Source organism: Notolepis coatsorum (genome assembly GCF_963971535.1).
Source record: "Notolepis coatsorum genome assembly, chromosome: 17".
Lineage (NCBI taxonomy): Eukaryota > Metazoa > Chordata > Actinopteri > Aulopiformes > Paralepididae > Notolepis > Notolepis coatsorum.
The window spans coordinates 92,828,714-92,846,905 of record NC_140181.1 but is presented as its reverse complement, the minus strand read 5'-3'; the positions used below and the strand labels follow the sequence as shown (position 1 = coordinate 92,846,905).

The window sequence follows — 18,192 nt, the reverse complement described above, 5'->3', positions numbered from 1 at the left end:
GCGAGCCATATGCAGATTCTGCCTAGTTCCGAGCTGAGGGTTTTTTCAACCTGTAACTTGTTCTTGTCAGAGACCAGCAGGGCTGAGTCGTCCGCAAACAGGAACAAGTTGCAGTCACAAGCTGACGACATGTCATTTGCATAAATTAGGAACAGTAGCGGTCCTAGTATGCTTCCTTGTGGAACACCACAGCTCACTGTGAGGGGGGGGGGGATAGGGTACCGTTTACCTCCACCATCTGTTCCCTCCCCTCAAGGTAGGATTGCATCCAGCTCACTGATAGACTATCAAAACCAATTGCTTTTAGCTTGTCAATCAGAATGGAGTGATTGACCGTGTCAAAGGCCTTTTGTAGGTCCAGCATGACCATGCCGCAGTATTTGCCTGCGTCCACCTCTTGTTTGATGTGGTCATTCAAATAGAGAAGGCATGTGTCAGTGGAGTGGGATGTTCTGAAGCCAGATTGGAATTCGTAGATTAGATTTTTTTCCGCTAGGTACTTTTCGACCTGTTCGTAGACTATTTTTTCCATGACTTTCGAGATGGAGGTGAGAATAGAAACAGGGCGGTAGTTGCCTGGGTCTAATTTGCTGCCCTTTTTGTGCAGAGGGGTCACCCTCGCAATTTTGAAGTCCTTGGGGACGTGTCCCTGTTTTATGGAGAGGTTTATTATGTGTGTGATGATTGGGGTGATGGCGGCTGCTGAGTCTCTGAGTAATTTGGAAGGGATGTTGTCGTGGCCAGTGGCCTTGTTAGGTTGGAGGGCGCTCAGTTTATTGAGTACCTCATCTGTTGTTACCATTTCCAGCTTGAAGTCGTCCTTGCGGACCCCTAGGTTTTTGTAGTAAGCTACTATGTGTTCTACCCCATAAAGCCCTGAGTGGGAGGGTAGTTTGTTTACCAGTGTTGTGGCTATGTTTGTGAAGAAAATGTTTAAGTAATTGGCTACATCCAGCTTGTCTGTGATGAGCGTGTTGTCCGTTTTTATGTTTATGTTTGAGAATCTGGTTTTAAGTTTTTTACTGCATCCTAGTTGATTATCACTTCAATCAATCAATCAATCAATCAATCAATCAATCAATCAATCAATCAATCAAACAATCAATCAATCAATCAATCAAACACAATTATTTCATTTACATATTTCTACCAGCATGGGGGAGTATTGCTGAGGATTCATTCGGTCTTTCTCCTTCAAGTCTCCCTTCCTTTGCAAGCTGCGGTCACGTCAGTCAGCGGCTCCCGAGCTGACCGAAAGACCCTTACCATGAAGATCTGGGCGTCGGAACACATATTCAAGTGAGTGCGTGCGTGGTCTTTTAACTTTGGGTTAAATGAATATATACTCCGTATAATAATTGTGTTTTTGACATGATTGAATACGGGTTGTTTGGTGTACTCGTCTCGGGGCTTGCCGCCTGGCTAACGGTACCTAAGTTGTTAGCTTAGCTAACGCTAGCTAGCCTTCTAACGTGATATTGTTGTTTCCTTGGTAAGCCTTCAACATCAGTCATTTAAGCTAATTTATTGAAAATATTATATATTTTGCTGTTTTTGTTTTTCTTGCGATCAAGAGCATTAGCCACTGACGGGAGAACATAACGTTGGCTACGTCTAGTTAGCTCAAGTCGTGGGCTAACGCCAACTTGATCCATTTCATTGGTTTGATGCTGGTTGCTAACAGCTAGGCTAACTAGCTAACATAACTACTCACGGGTTAATTGAGCTTGTCGGCTGGTAGCTAAAAAGTCACAAGACAACAAGATTCACTTGCATTTAGTTCACGGTGTCTAAATCGCGGGTTAAGTCCCTGTAACCTTCATGTTGTTTATTTCACATTGATGTATACAGTACACACAGTGCAGTACCCACGCTGTATGTGTGTTATGTAATGCAACATCTAGTTACTCAACATCATCAACCTACTGCTGTCATTGGTTTGTCAACTCTTTTGGTAAAAGCAGCTCTTGATAAAATCAGATATCATCAGGATCAAACTGTGTTACTGTCTGTAAGGGGGGCGTCAACCATAGATTATTCTGCTATGAATGCAAATAGGTTAATTAAAAGTGGATTGCATTGGCAATGGCATTATGTCATACACCGTACGACCTAGATATGCAGTTCTTGCTGGCCTGGTCCAGTGTTTATTACACAATGTGAGAGAACTGGAAGCTATAAAAGCCTGATATAGTTGTAACTTGTAACTTGTCAGAGATTTGATATTTCAGCATTTATTGTCAAGGTCAAATCCATTGGGACTGTCTTCACTCACTTTGCTGGGCATACTGAAGTTGTTACTTCTGCTCAGTCAAATTACTCAACACCTATGCCTTAATAACACATTTAGGCCACTCAATCCTCCACCTGTTAGTGGTAATGAGTGAATGAATGACTGCATTTCTGTTGGACCTTTCTGGTGCTAGGACACAAAGTGCTTTACAATGGAATGACTGCATACATGTTTCAGTATGGGTGGCCACAGTGGGGACCGACCCCTGTTGTGCCCCGCTCAGAGCGCTAACCACCGAGCTACACAGGGTTTCTTCACAAGTAATGGTTATTGATGTCGGCGAGGGGAGATGGGATGTATACATCATAATATTTAAGTTTTTTTTAAAGATATGTTTGAATGCAGTTTGTGTTTAAATGAATAGGTGTGTCACATGGTTAGCGTTAGGTTAAAGGGATAGGTGTCTCACGGGTTAGGCTAAAGTGATGGGTGTCACAGGGTTAGGTTAAAGGGATAGGTGTCTCACGGGTTAGGTTAAAGGGATAGTGTCACGGGTTAGGTTAAAGCAATAGGTGTCATGGGTTAGTTCGGCTAAAGGGATAGGTGTGTCACAGAGTTAGGTTAAAGGAATGGGTGTGTCATAGGGTTAGGCTAAAGCCAGGGATGGGTGTATCACATGGTTAGGTTAAAGTGATGGGTGTGTCACAGGGTTAGGTTAAAGTGATAGGTGTGTCACAGGGTTAGGCTAAAGGGATAGGTGTGTCACATGGTTAGGTTAAAGTAATAAGTGTGTCACACAGGGTTAGGCTAAAGGGATATGTGTGTCACAGGGTTAGGCTAAAGCAGTGCTTCTCAAACTTTTTCTGTCAGGCCCCCCTTTGGCGGACCAAAATATTTTGGGCCCCCCCCCCCTGGGCCATGTTTAAATTGATTGAAATAACACAATCGCGACAACACCTTCCCTCGCGAGAGCCACCTTGCCTCGCTGTGAAACAGCACTGCAGAATGGTCAGCTCCCATCTCCTCACACAGCGCAGAGAACAGGCGCGCTTTCAGGGGTCGGGTTTTGATTACATTTACCACGTTTATAACTTCTGTCACAACCTCATTCAGCTTGACGCTAGCGCCTCTGTGAATTTACAGTGCGTCCATTGCGCGTTTGGCGAGACCCCCTTGATGAGCGCCTGTAGCCCCCTCCTTTTCCCTGCCATGGCCTGCGCACCGTCGGAGCAAAAGCCCACACAGTTCTCCCATTTCAGTCCTTGTTCTGTCAGGTAACTGTCAATCATTTTGAAGAGCTCATCAGCTGTCGCTCTGTTTTTGACATATTTGCAAAACAGCAGATCTTCACTCAGTGACTGGGAATTTACAAAGCGAACATAGGAAATAAGCAAACAGTCTTTATTGCTGTCAGTCTTTGACAAGGCAACACGCATGTCATCCTCAAGGCTCAACTTGGCCCTATATTTTGTTTTCAGAGCTGTCATGGATGAAAAGCCAGCTTCACACAGATACTGTGGTGCTGAATGGTATCAACACCTTAACTGCTGCATCATGAGATACTTGGTACTCAGCACCACACTCTGAAACTAGCTCTCCAGGTGGTATCACTATCAGATGAGATTTCAAAGAGTTTAGATGGAGATGTGTCAGGAAGCTTTGTCTCAATGTTGTCTGTAAAGGTTTTTTTTATCCAGAGTAACTTGGTGATCCTTTTCTGTGTTTTATTAAATGATCATTTTCAGATTTTGAGAAATGGTATTTTCATGGAGAACAGTGCAGCTGCAACAGATAGCACTTAGTGATAATTTTCTGTAATACATTTTTTTTTTTTTTTTATAAATCTCAAGGCCCCCCCTGTCATGCCTCTGCGCCCCCCCTGGGGGGCGCGCCCCCCACTTTGAGAAACACTGGGCTAAAGGGATATGTGTGTCACAGGGTTAGGCTAAAGCAGGGGTGGGCAATTATTTTTCCCGGGGGGCCGAATGAGCAACTGAAAATATGTTGGGGGGCCGGGCCAAAATTCCAAACTCAATTATGCATAATATACATTTTATTTCTATATAAAAAGCAGTAAATGGCATTGTTTTGACCCCTGGTAAGAGTGTATGTTATTATTTGGCAATTAAAAGGTGAGGTTAGCTTTCAAAAATATCATTTATTCAAATAGAATTTATTTCCAAAATGATAAACAAAATGTGAAACATTAATAACAAAGGGCATTTTGAGTTTCATATACTATTGAAACAAGGATTTTCTTAGCTTTCTAAAGACATCACATCATCTTATAGCAAAAATAAACAAGACATGTCACTGAACTGTGTAAAGAAAAGTGTCCCAGTTTTGTAGCCTTTTTTACTTTACATGCCTATATTAAACATTTAATGTTTTCAGAACTGTGCAAAAAAAAGAAAAAAAAATATCAAGTGTCACATTTCACTTGTTATATTTCCACATTTTAGTGTTCATCAGTTATTTTTTTTCATTCAGTGTGAGAAATCCAGTCTCTGTTGAGCTTTAACAAGTCCATCAAAGTCAGGTTGCATGTCTGAGGTGGAGATGCGAAGCACAGCTGCCAGATGTTCATCAGTGAGAGAGGATCTGTACCTGGACTTGGTAAACGTCATGACTGAGAATGTCTGTTCACATATGTAGGTGGATCCAAAGAGAACCAACATCTTCTGAGCATGTCTCCTAAGCGTATACTGTGTGTGTGAACGTTGACATGAAAAAAAAAAAGTAAAAAAAAAAAAATATTAAAAGAAAAATTTTTTTTTTATTTTTTTTTATTTTTCTTTATTATCATGTAATCTTTCGCGGGCCGGTCAAAATCATCCCGCGGGCCGGATCCGGCCCGCGGGCCGTACAATGCCCAGGTCTGGGCTAAAGGGATAGGTGTGTCACAGGGTTAGGTTAAAGGAATTGGTGTGTCACATGGTTAGTTAGGTTAAAGGGATAGGTGTGTCACAGTGTTAGGTTAGTCAGTGATAGGTGTGTTACAAGGTTAGGTTAAAGGAATAGGTGTCACATGGTTAGGGTTAGGTTAAAGTGATGGGTGCGTGTGTCACAGGGTTAGGTTAAGGGGATTCTTCTGCTCATTGAAATCTACTCCCACAGTGCACTGTGGGAGAAATGTTCCCGGATCAATCAATGTAGACACTACAGCAGGGTTCGAAATTAAGGGGGGCTTGGGGCAAAATGCCCTCGAAAATTGACCAAATGCCCTCAAATCAGTTAAGGGGGGCAAGAAAAGCCCCAGACAGTTTACTAATTATATATATAATTATATATATGCTCTACAGTGCGAGCATTTCACTCATATTTGCCCCTAGTATGGTGAAAGCTGAGAAGTGGCTAGAAAACTATTCTGGTTCCCACCTCGGCGAATTACACAATTTTCACTTTGGGTGAAAGTTCGATTGGTGTAGATTTAGGAACAAAAAGTTCTCCATTGACAAAATAGCACATTTTGCGCAATCATTTTCGTAAAGTCGGGACTAGATCTTTCCTCGCGAACGGATATTTGGTTACCGCAGAGTTTTATCTGACGCAATTGGTGCGAGTTCGGTCACGTATCTTGCGCTAGACCAATAGCAGCTCTCCTTGTTGCCAAGTTACAGACAAAAAGATATTTGTGTAAACGGTAGTAATTAGGGGTGCACGATATTGATTTTTTGATACCGATAACTTTCTGCTCCTCAAGGCCGATAACCGATATTTATTGTATTATACATTTTTTTTTTTAAATGTAGATTTCTGTAGTTTTGACCTAACCAGATTTATCATGACATGAGCGTTACTACTATGAACAAAACAAAGCCAAGACAACAGTTTTGACTGATAAAGTGACCATATTTATTTTTCCAAATAAATATAATTTGAATCAGAAAATTCACAATCCGTCAACAACTTATACATCCAACCTAACAAGTCACCTGCAACATCACCACCACTACGATGGTGTGTAAAAGCCTACGACGACGCGCAAGCAGCTAAAGCTGCTGTGAATCCAAAGCCAGCTACAAAGGAACCCGCAGCGCTGTACCTATTGACGAGGCTTTTGCTAAATTAAAGAAGTTTGACAGAAATGACCCAAGGGCTCAAGCCGCTAGCTTTTAAGCAGTGCTTGGTGGTGCAAATTAACCTGGCTACTACTACGGAGCATAGCCGTTCAACGGCTCTGCTACGGAGCAATAAGCTTTAGCTGCTCGCGCGTCGTCGTAGGCTTTTAAAACACCATCGTGGTGATGTTGCAGGTGACTTGTTAGGTTGGATGTATTATAAGTTGTTGCCCTCTTCCCTCCTCGTGGAACTTCTGCATTGCATTTGTTACACATAGCAAGCAAACTTTTTTCCTCTGAAACTATTCCCACACTACTGACGCCATCTTTGTTTACATCCGCGCTGCCTCTGAAACTTACGTGGCTTTTGTAAAAAGTGGATTTGTGTAAAACGCCCTCTTCCTAAACCACACGCTATCAGTCGTACCACTGTACTGGCAAAACGGGAGGAGCCTACAGTAAAAACAAACGCCCTTCATCCCAATTCACCCACACCGCATTTTTTTTTTACCAAAAAATATATTATATATTATCGGAGCTATCAATAACGTTATCGGGATGACGTCATAATTGCTGATATCGGCCTGATAATTATCGTGCATCCCTAGTAGTAATGGAAGCAACTGAAAGGCAGTACTCATCGACGAGTACAGAAGACGACGAAAATGGAGAAAAAACACCTTCTAAAGTTCGCAAAACGGTTTCGAAACAATGTTATATGCATCTCACGTCCGTTCAGAAAGAAAGTGTACAAGATTTTACACCGACACGGTGGGATAGATAGAAACTCCGTTGAGCGGTGGCTTAAGTTGCCAGGAGAGAATCGTATCATTGCAGATCCATACAAACATTGTTTAGAGATCGAGTTTGCCAATGTTCACGGGGATGCTGGTTTTCACGCTACTTGCTATAGGCGTTTTATCAACAAAAAACGCTTGGATGCAGCTGCGAAACGGGCTATGTGTTCTGCAGCTCAAGATGTGGAAGCAGAGCCAGAACTTATGGCTCTACAAGTGAAAGTCCTCTGAAGAAACTTCGATCCAGGACAGGCTTACCAGCTTTTGTCGGACCTGTACTTCCAGTCTTGTGCATCATTTGCAAGAAAAGGGACAAATATGTGACTGTGAAGGGCAAACGCAAGAGGGACCATCTATCTATGGCTGAAACATTGTCTGCAGGTATGAAAAAAAGCCTAGCTACACTCATGTGAAAAATACACTTTGATGCTGAGCTGATACAGTTTAGCTGTGTTTTTATAGTTGACATAACTAGCCTTCTAGTTTTCTTCAGATACTGTATGTAGTTTTACTACTAAATCTAGTGATGCACCGATGTGAAAATTGTGGCAGATACCGATAACCGATATTAATATTGCTGTTCTGGCCGATACCGATATTTACTGATGTCGATATCTCTGTATAGAAAACACTTTTTATGATAATCAAATAAAGAGCTATTTTTTATTTTTTTACTTTTGTAACTTATTTTCAGAAATGAGACATATTTTGAAACTATTTAAGGCCAAAACATGTAAAAAGAAAGAGAAAAAGATTTAAAAAATTACAAAATCACTTTTAGCCATTTAAAAAAAGAATGTTTATTTAAAAAATGTTAAAGGGGAACTATTTGACTTTCTTTCACTATTTGGGCACTTTTACACAATTCCTGTGAGTCTATGGAACACCTAGGTTTTTTTCAAATGGTGAGGTAAGTACCACGTCCTTCCTTCCTCTAGATTTAACGTACGGTTTGTATTTCTAATCAAGTACTCAAAAACCGCATTTTTCTATCTCAAGATCTTAAGCCGTTTTGAGGCTGGGCTTCAACCACTGTGTGGCCTGGTGCCAACTGCCACATCAACTGCCACATTATTATGCAGCTGAGAAATCTCTGACATCACAGATATGCAAATTTTCAGATGACTCAGTTCAGTGAGGGTGAATATTGTGAGAGGAGAATTGGAAGAATGCGCCAATATGAGAATTAGAGACATAAATCCTATTAATATAAGTCCACATAGCTAAGAAACAATGGTAAACACTGAAAAAGGCCATATAAGATAGTTCCCATTTAAGCACATGTATAGTCCTGTTGTTCAGCCTCACAATGCTATTTGATAGTAAATGTGTTTATATGTCCCACCCTCTGGCCTCTGAAGTTGCTAATGTCTTTTTAATTTGGGCCTCACAGGGTTAACCTCTTAAGCCCGAGATATACAGTAAAAGTGTATATTTTCAGCATTACGTTTGTTTACCAATTATTTTAACTGTTATTAGTGAAATATAAGATTATAGAAATCTCAGGGCATTGAGTCGGAAACCGGCGCATATTGACAGGAGGAAGTGGCACATCCAAAAGTGAGTGTAGTCTTTTGAAGGAAGAGACTCAGGGCTTTCAAATTTTGAAAAACAACCCTACCCAGCTCACACCAGCCCCTGTCAATCATCTGACTTCTGGATTCACTTTTTTATTTCTCTTATTTTTTGGGATTATCTCCCACAAACCTGAACGTTATTGCCATAAAACAGAACGCAGTTAGTTTCTCTACCTTTCTGTGAACGTCTTGCAAAAAACGGTGTTGCAATATGATGAAAAATTGTGGAGAAATTCCCTAGATTCAGATACCAAGAACATGCAAATGGACTATTTAAAAAAGAAATTAAAGAAGAAAAAAAATCTTTATTCTACGTTCTTGTGGAATGAGTGACATAAAAAAAAAAAAAGTAAAAAAAGAAAAAAAAATGTATGGATGGAGGAGCCGCACATTGACGGGCAAAGAGCCGCATGCGGCTCGGCCACCCCTGGTCTAGCGCAAGATACGTGACCGAACTCGCACCAATTGCGTCAGATAAACTCTGTGGTGACCAAATATCCGTTCGCGAGGAAAGATCTAGTCCCGACTTTACGAAAATGATTGCGCAAAATGTGCTATTTTGTCAATGGAGAACTTTTTGCTCCTAAATCTACACCAATCGAACTTTCACCCATTGTGTAATTTGCCGAGGTGGGAACGGGATGAAACGATACAGCCTTCACCATACGGCCTATAATATGTGTGTGCGAACCGAAAAAATAATTTATTTTATTTTAATTTTTTTATTATCTTTTTCACCCTCCTTTTTCCCATTTTTCTCCCATCCCACTGTTAGTCGTTATGCCAATTCCCAACCCCCTTCCTGGTTGTTGCGCACTTTCCCCTACTGTTGGTCCGAGAGGCCGGAGACTGTCCCATGCTTTCCTCCGACGCATGTGCAGCCAGCCGGCAGCCAGCCTGGCCGCGCAGATTCTCACTGGGAGAGTGTAACGTGTGGGAGGCCGCACTACCTCTCACCAGATCCTACCTTCGCTGAGCAGGCGCCCCGACCGAACTGTAGGGGTCGCTGTCCACAACGCCCAGGACCCACCCACGGCTCCCCTCCCCCTAACTCAGCCAAACGAGTTAGTATAGCGATCAGCCCGAGCCAAAGCAATGCTGACTCTCCGGCAGTCGAGACCGCAGCCTCTTGCATTGGTGACGAGTACAATCTCCGCTACGCCACCTGACCGCCCCCGGAAAAATCATTTACTCGCAGTGTGCGAGTGAAGATTACAAACAGCTCCGCTGTTAATAGTTCAGAAACTACAAGTCCCACATTCCACAAGGCGCATAAACGTCCAATCACAGTAGTTTCATGCGGTGACGCGGCTGGTTTCATGTGAGTGAAAGGAAATGAGAACACAAGTACGTGCTGGAAAACAAAGTCACGGTACCGGCATAGGCAAGTTATACATTCAGAATCAGACAATGCAAAAAATTCAGCCAGCCATGAAGCCCATTCATTTTTATTTTGAGCAAAAGAGAGACGAGGAGAAAGAAAGGAATCCGGTGAGGCAGCTAATGTTACTGAGGCGGATAACGTTAGCGAAGTTAGCAGCACACGCACATACATGCACACTGTGGGCCAGCCAGTGACTTTGGTGGTGTGTGCTATTGCACAGATGTGTGTCCCGTTTGCACACACACGCACATAGTAAGCCATCACTGGGAACGCTCAGAGGAAAGTCTGTGTCTATCTGTGTGTGTGTCTCGCTCTCTCTCTCCCTCTCTACATCTCTCTCCTGAACCTATTTCATTCAAAAGGAAGACATTGATGGACAGTAACTAGCTATATGTATAAATTATAGTTCAGTTGACATTACACACAATTCTGCAGTCCCTCCCGCCGTCCCTCTATCTCTCTCTCTATCTCTCTCCCTCTCTCTCCTCGCTAGTTCTCTGCCTGTCAAACCCCGTTTGAGGAAGTGTCGGGTTACACTATGCCTACGTCCCCGACACACGCAGTCAAGTTTGTATGCGTGTCCCCGACGAGGGAGAGATGGCGCACAAACTTCTGCAGTCCCTCCCGCCGTCCCTCTCTCTCTCTCTCTCTCTCTCCCTCTCGCTCGTTCTCTGCCTGTGAAAACCTGTTTGAGGAAGTGTCGGGTTACACTGCACTACAACCATTGAGGGGGCGTTACTGCAGATCAATGCTATGTCGACATCACAGAAACCGTCAAATCAGAACAATTTAGTTGAGTGAGGGAAGATCTCATGAACTCGAGACTAGACTGATGAGTCAATATGGTAATTAGAGACACAGACCCATTGATACTAACCTGTATTACTATAAAACCATGCTAAACACGGAAAAAAGGCATTTATAATGCATGTCTCCTTTAAATCAACTTTCCAGCCCCCTGTCAACTGTCAAATGATGTCAACTGTCAACCTGAATTAACATTCAGTATTCAATATGGTCTGATATTAACATTCAGTATTCAATATTGTCTGATTCAATATTAACATTCAGTATTCAAGTAGAACAGCTAGCTAGCCGTTGTGGACACTCACCTTTCCACAGCAAAACGGTAGGCAAGGCACCTTGGTTGAGAAATGCAGGCTTCAATCTATGTTGTTTAGTCTATCTGTTCAGTACTGTTCAGTACTGTTTCAAGATGCACAATGAGCGAGAGCGAGAATTGTTTAATAGATACACGAATGTTTGATTATGACATCATACTGTGACATCACAAATGTTCTAGAATGTTCTGTTATGACATCATACTGTGACATCACAACGGAACATGTTTGAGTACCATTTGAATAATATAAATAATATGTTTGTCCTTGAAGCCTGTTTTTGGGATTCAAACTTCGTCAGGGTTCTTTGAACGGACGTTCAAACCTTCGTTTTTAATTAAAAAAAAATGAAATAAAAAAAAAAGTGTTCAAATTGTTTATAAATTCTTTTCTTTTTATATATATATATATCCTCAAACTAAATCCTCAATTTGAATAAAGTGATTCATCTGATTAAATTAGTATTTTTTCTTTTATTATTTTGTTAGTGATGTAATCAAAAATAACACTTGGAACAAAAAAATACGATAATATACGATTGGTAAACAAACACTTAAAAGAAAACTGGATGCATTATTATAATATGTGGTTGGCACTTCTTTATCGTTGCTATTGTAGATAACTGTGGCAATTCTAGAGTGAATGCATGTAAAAAGAATTATTCATTGATAACTCTAAAAAATCAATCTACTTGAGGAGAGAGTGTGTATATCTGTGTGTTAACTTTGTGTACACACTTACCGCCCATAATGGGAGTAGGTATGCGTTACTCATAAATTGTTTCTGCTTGGGGAGAAGTCTTGGTTTTGGGGAGAGTAATACTTAGGGTTTCCATTCCAACCTGCTCTACTTCTAGAAACAAAACCGTGAACAAAATGTGTATTTTAGCAGCTTTAGGGGCTACAGGCGTGTAGTTCACCAGTTTGATAAGAATCTATTATTTGGGAAACAGAAAATACTCTGTTACACTATAACCACTTGTAGGGCTGGGCGATATGGCCAAAAATGATATCGCGATATCGATAACAATATCATATCACGTGATATCCATAATTATCGATATTGTTAAGTATTAAAAAATATATATATATATATTTTTTAAACAACAGATGTATGTTTATTTTGCAGCAATTCTTTGTCGTTGCCGCCATCTTTAGTGTTACAGCCCCTCACACTAGAAAGCTAAAGTAAACGGGCTTCTCTGCTGGCTGTGGCACCAGGGGAGTTGAACAGTTCTGGCTCTGCTAGTTTCTTTTCTATCTTTTGGCGCTTTTTTGGTGGACAAACCACCGCACATGTGCACCGTGACTCGTGACTGGAGACTAGCTCTGCTAGCACACATAGCCTACTGTGTACAGACGGTTTCAAACTGTATTTTACATTAGAAAGCAAACAAAATAAATGGACAAGAGAGAAATAAATCTCAATTTGGTCAGTATTGTCATTTGGACAAGGAAAGCCATTACTTTAAGTTGCAGGCAAGAAAGACAAGTCTGTCCACTGTCTCTGGGTAAAAAAATAAAAATAAAAAATCGATATCTTTTTTTCTGATATCGATTATTAAAATATATTGCGATAATTATCGTTATATCGCCCAGCCCTAACCACTTGAATGTGTAAACGCCATGTCTTATGCCTCACCATAGTGTGAACAATATGTAAGTGATAATGTATAGCTACGGTACGAGGTCATTGTCGCAAAATAATTGACCGACACAGAGTTTAGAATACCGAGGCGCCTCGCCGAGGTGTTCTTTAAACGTAGTGAAGGTCAATTATTTTGCGACAATGACCGAGTATAGCCAGGGAACAAACGTAACTTTTTGACTTACCAGCCATTTGGCTGGTAGATTTAAAAAACTACCATCCAGGCCGATTTTTTACAAGCCAAAAATTATAAATAGCTTTTTAGTATATCGCCATGTGCTATTTTCAATTAATATCATAAACAACATAAGGAATATTAGCATAATTTTGAGTGGACTGAAGGAATGAGTCAGCGTTAATAGTTTTAAATGCAAATAATTTATTGAAACACTCAGGACACACGCACTGTTTCAACTCACCACCCCTGCATCATATTGTAGTCTAGTCTGTCTTCAAACTTCCACTCCTCTCGAAACTTTTCTATATTTGAATATCAACATTATCTGTCCATCCTCAGTAATCCTCAGTTTACTATAATATACTCCTGTCCTGAGTTCCGACTAGTGACTTCATCGTCTTTAAATAATGTATTTGAGATTCAAATTTATTTATTTTTAATTTTTTTTAATTCTTAAACTAATTTAATCTATTGAATAACGACCTGTTCAATGCAACTACAGTTCAATATCTTAAACTAATTTAATCTATATTGAACTGTAGTTGCATTCAACTGGTCGTTATTCCTCTGTCTTTCCTCTGTCAGCGCGCACACACCACACACGGCTCCTCCCCCGCTAGCCCCCACCCTCTTCTAGTCAGCCTGCTCTTTCTGTCTCTGTGTGTTTATGCGGAGCAGCGTTAGCTCCGCGCGGCTAACGCGGAGCTAACGCTAGTTTGCCCCGAATTAAATGAATAACTAGGTTGCAAATCATAGTAGTTTTCACTGCACATAGAAGCAGTCAAACAGCGGGAGCATTTTGGGAGCATATGACCAAAACCCAGGCAACTTTGAGCCCTTAAGGAATCAAATAGTTTTCTCTATGGTTGCATGCTGTGTAGCGCTGCTCTGCTCGGCTTTAATGGAGCAGAAGCACGGACTGGGCGGATATGACACGCGGAGTTGCTACAGGTTTTTTCAAAATAAGAGTATCATATGAGCCGAACGTTGTTAGCTGACGGACCCATAGATATTATGACTGGAGCTGCGCTTGGGGCGGAAATGAGACCCGCACAGGATTTTCAAAATAAGAGTATCGATATGAACTACACGCCAGGTGGCGGGCAGACCTCTCATTTTTACTCGCCAAACCTTAAATCTACACGCATTTGGCGCTTGGCGGGTGCTTATTTTGTTCCCCGAGTATAGCTATACATTATCCCGCTTATTACATGATAACTTACTAACAATATACTTCATTTTACACCATCGACAAGACTAGATCAAATGCAGACGCAGTTCTGTTCTGTCGCTCCGCCCTGTCATCGCCGGCAGCTTCCCCGGCAGCCGGCAGTGTCTGATTGCACTGATGTCAGTGGGCTCTATTGCGAACAGCTGCGCACAGCGGTCATTATTGCTCGGCAGAGGTCCGTTATCGAGTAATAACGGACCTCTGACGCGCTATTGACCAATCACAATCAAGCATTTCGGCTAATGTTAAAACGCCATGTAATAAGTATATATATATACCATCTTATATATCTTTACATATTGTTTTCAAAGGCATTTCTTTTGGTCTTATGAGTGTTTTACAAAGGTGAGAGAGAGAGAGACCTGGAAAGCGAACAGGCTCTTGGAATGGGTGTCTGGGAGGAACGCTAAACTATCTAACTAACGTGACTCTGCAACACCAGTTCCATTAGTGAGGAAATGGGGGGGGTATATTGACGACGCTTGACAACAGGTTCAAAGATAACTTCACATTTATTGGCAATTCGTTTCTTTATATCGCTTTCTTCAGGTTCAAACTGTGTTGTTGACAAAATGCCATCATGGTGTGGTTAGCTACGGAGCATCAGAACGCTCAAACTCAAACTCTCTCTCTCTCTCTCTCTCTCTCTACATTCAATGATTTTAAGTGGCCAAACGTTACAATATAAATACTAACTGGATAGTTGATGATAAACGTTTAATTTCATTATCTGAAATATTATAAAATCATTAAGTCTGCTATAAGCCATTATCCCTTTGTGTGTGATTATTGTCTCACAGTAGTGTGTATATACATTGTGTGTGTGTGTGTTTTTAGCTAAAGTGGATAGAAAACACAGTACTGTGCAAAAGTCTTAGGCACCCAAGAGTTTTTATATAAATTGTCTTACAGTAGATTATTTAATTTTTAATAATAATATAAGCTGCATATAAGGAATACAACCGTATCGAGATGCGCATCGCATCGGCCTCAGTGATGGAGATGAGATGCACATACCTATTGGACATGCAAACGAAATCATTCGAAAATACAACGTTGCTGTTTTCCCCCAGTGTAACCATGGCCTTAGACAGAACTTGGATATTGGGGGACAATGTGCTGTCTGTCAGGGAGGGGGTAATTACAATTTGGGGTGGCGGGGGAGATCCAGTTATTCCACAGCACAAAGTACATTTCAGCGAGCGTCAGTCAGCTTTTACAGAAAGGAGCATGACCCCATTGCTTTTGTATTGGTTTGTGTCTTAACTATCCGGAGCTAGTATAGTAACGGCATGGATTGTGCCGAGAAAGGACTCTACCGATGACTCAATGAGACACAACAAGTAATCCTAGTTTAAACATGGCCGTGTAACGTCTACAGCCACCCGTGGGAGACGGTGACGAAGGCAGCGATGCAGAAGTACCCGAACCCTATGAACACCAGCGTGTTTGGTGTGGACGTCCTGCACAGACGGGTGGACATAGAGGGACGGTTACACAGCACCAGACTGCTCAGCACCGAGTGGGGCCTGCCCTCCTTCGCCAACTCTGTAAGTATAACGGTATTTAGTAAAATATATATATATATATATATCATACACCGGTTTTCTGCTCTCACTGCATATATATTAGGGATGTCCGATATTATCGGCAGATATTGGCATAAAAATGTGATATTGGAAAATATCTCGGTTTTCAAAAAAAGAAAAGAAAAATATATATATATATTTTTTTACATTTATTTAGCCTTTATTTACCCAGGCAAGCAAGTAAGAACAAATTATTATTTTATTTATTGTCAAAGTATGTATAATGTTGTGTTAATTACCTTATTCAGTTTTTTGGGGGGGGAAACCCTGCATGTATCGGTTGATATCGGTATCGGAAATTAAGAGTTGGACAATATCGGTATCGGTAAAAAAGCCAATATCGAACATCCCTAATATATATACATCCATATTTGTCTGAATATACCTGCATATAACCCCTCTATATAAGATAAGATATTCCTTTATTGATCCCCTTGGGGAAATTCAGGTATCATAGCACCATGGGGGATGGCTCGGGGAGGGGAGGTACAGGTAGTAGAAGACGTACAGGTCACATAATTATAGTACAGTGGAGAAGTAAAAATATAATAATAATAATAATAACTGGACTTTGAAGAAGTCTTTATTCGGCATGCAGTGACACACATGCGATGGGCGGCACACACAGGAACACACACACCATTTTTTGTTGGGTCGCCGATGCGATTGAGTCTCTGCACTCGACCCATCCCGTCATCCTTCCCGAGGGCCGCGCCCCGGGGACCAATCCAAGTGCTCCTGTCCGTCTTCATCAGCGATCTGTTGTGCATGTTTTTCCATTGGGTTTATCTTATCGAGGGGGGGGGGGGGGACCCTTGCGAGCACGGGGAGAACATGCAAACTCCACACAGAAAGGCCAGGGAGATACCGTACCTGGCAACGCGGAAACTGGTCCCCAAGCGGGAATCGAACCCTGGACCTTCTAGCTGTAAGGCGGCAGTGTTAACCACTACACCATAGAAATTATAAAAATATACTACGTACTTATACACCCGAAATCCTGCATATAACCCATAGCTCTGTATGATAGCATACAATAATGCTGTATGTATATATATATATATATATATATATATATATATATATATATATATATATATATATAAAATGTATTCTCACCGCATATATATCTATCCACACCTGTCTGTACGTACCTGCACATAGTCCTATAGCTATATCTGTGGCAGGTCATGTGACCCTTACAAACAAGACGTCTGCAGTATACTGAAATACATACACATAACTTTCAAAGAAAAGGAAAACATTATATCATAAGTCTGGAAGTCACAGAACATCTAGTGAGCATTATAGAAATTCATAATCTTTCTGGAAAATATACATGGCTTGACAATGTTACTGTAATCCTCAAACGTCTCAAAGTCTGTTAGCCTTTGGCGATACAGTACATAACTTGCAGGAATTCCCAGTGATGCAAACATACTTGGATGTTACGCGACAAGTCGCCAGTGTTAATTTTGGCAGCTATTTTAATTTTAGTCTTAGTCATGTGTCAAATGCTCCTTTTTCGTTTTCATCATATTTAGTCACCATTTATTTATTTTTCGTTTAGTCAGTTTTAGTCAACTACAGGTCTGAGCATTTTAGTCTTAGTCAGTGTTAGTCTCGATTTTGTCTTTTTTGATTTTGTCTAGATTTAGTCGCAGAAAAACTGATGATTTTTGTCTAGTTTTCACTATTGGAAAAAAAGGCATTTTATATTTTTATATTTTAAATAATCCAATTCGGTTTATTAAGTATAGTCTAGCCAAAACCCTATCAGTTGATTCACAATAAGTTCAGTAGAAGGCTAGAAGCTCAATAGTAACCAAACATTCCTTGAAATGGTCAATAGATTCAGAAATAGTCAGACATGGAATGGAACATATTCTGATTTAAATTGCTTATTTTTTTTAACCAACAAAGCAACATTAGGATAGTGTAAATACACAGTACACACTGATTGCAATTCTCACTGGGACCTACTGTACAAATTTCACACGTCACACACACATTCCCTTTTGTCCGTCGAGTACTACCGTAGAACGCTGACGTCACTTTAAACTTAAAACGGCGGCCTCCATCAGAGCATTCGGCTAACAACATTAGCTTAGCGAACCTGCCACTGCACTTCTATGTGCATAAAGTGTGCTAACAAAATATCACAGCCCCTAAGACTCGGAGCGTTCTAACTCTACTGAGCATGTACCCAACATTATATGAAAAATAAAGTCATTACAATGTTTTATGTTTTAGTGCGCTTCAAGCGCTAAAGGGATTCATTAACAACTCATACTAGTAGGGTCCATCTCACTCTGCGTTAGTACTCGTCTGTGTCTTTCTTTTCATACCAACATTACCTTTTTAAGTGAACGTG

At 41.0% G+C, this 18,192-nt stretch overlaps 1 protein-coding gene across 1 annotated transcript in view; it reads left to right on the top strand.

The window, feature by feature from the left end:
• The first annotated feature begins 1,206 nt into the window (after positions 1-1,206).
• The window catches only part of LOC311244456 (PRELI domain containing protein 3B-like), a 38,636-nt gene continuing 21,650 nt past the window's right edge, over positions 1,207-18,192 (top strand). The window contains exons 1-2 of the mRNA XM_084333974.1: positions 1,207-1,299; positions 15,611-15,779. Coding sequence (XP_084190100.1) covers positions 1,268-1,299; positions 15,611-15,779 — 201 coding nt within the window. The 5' untranslated portion in view covers positions 1,207-1,267. The remainder of the gene's footprint in view (positions 1,300-15,610; positions 15,780-18,192) is intronic.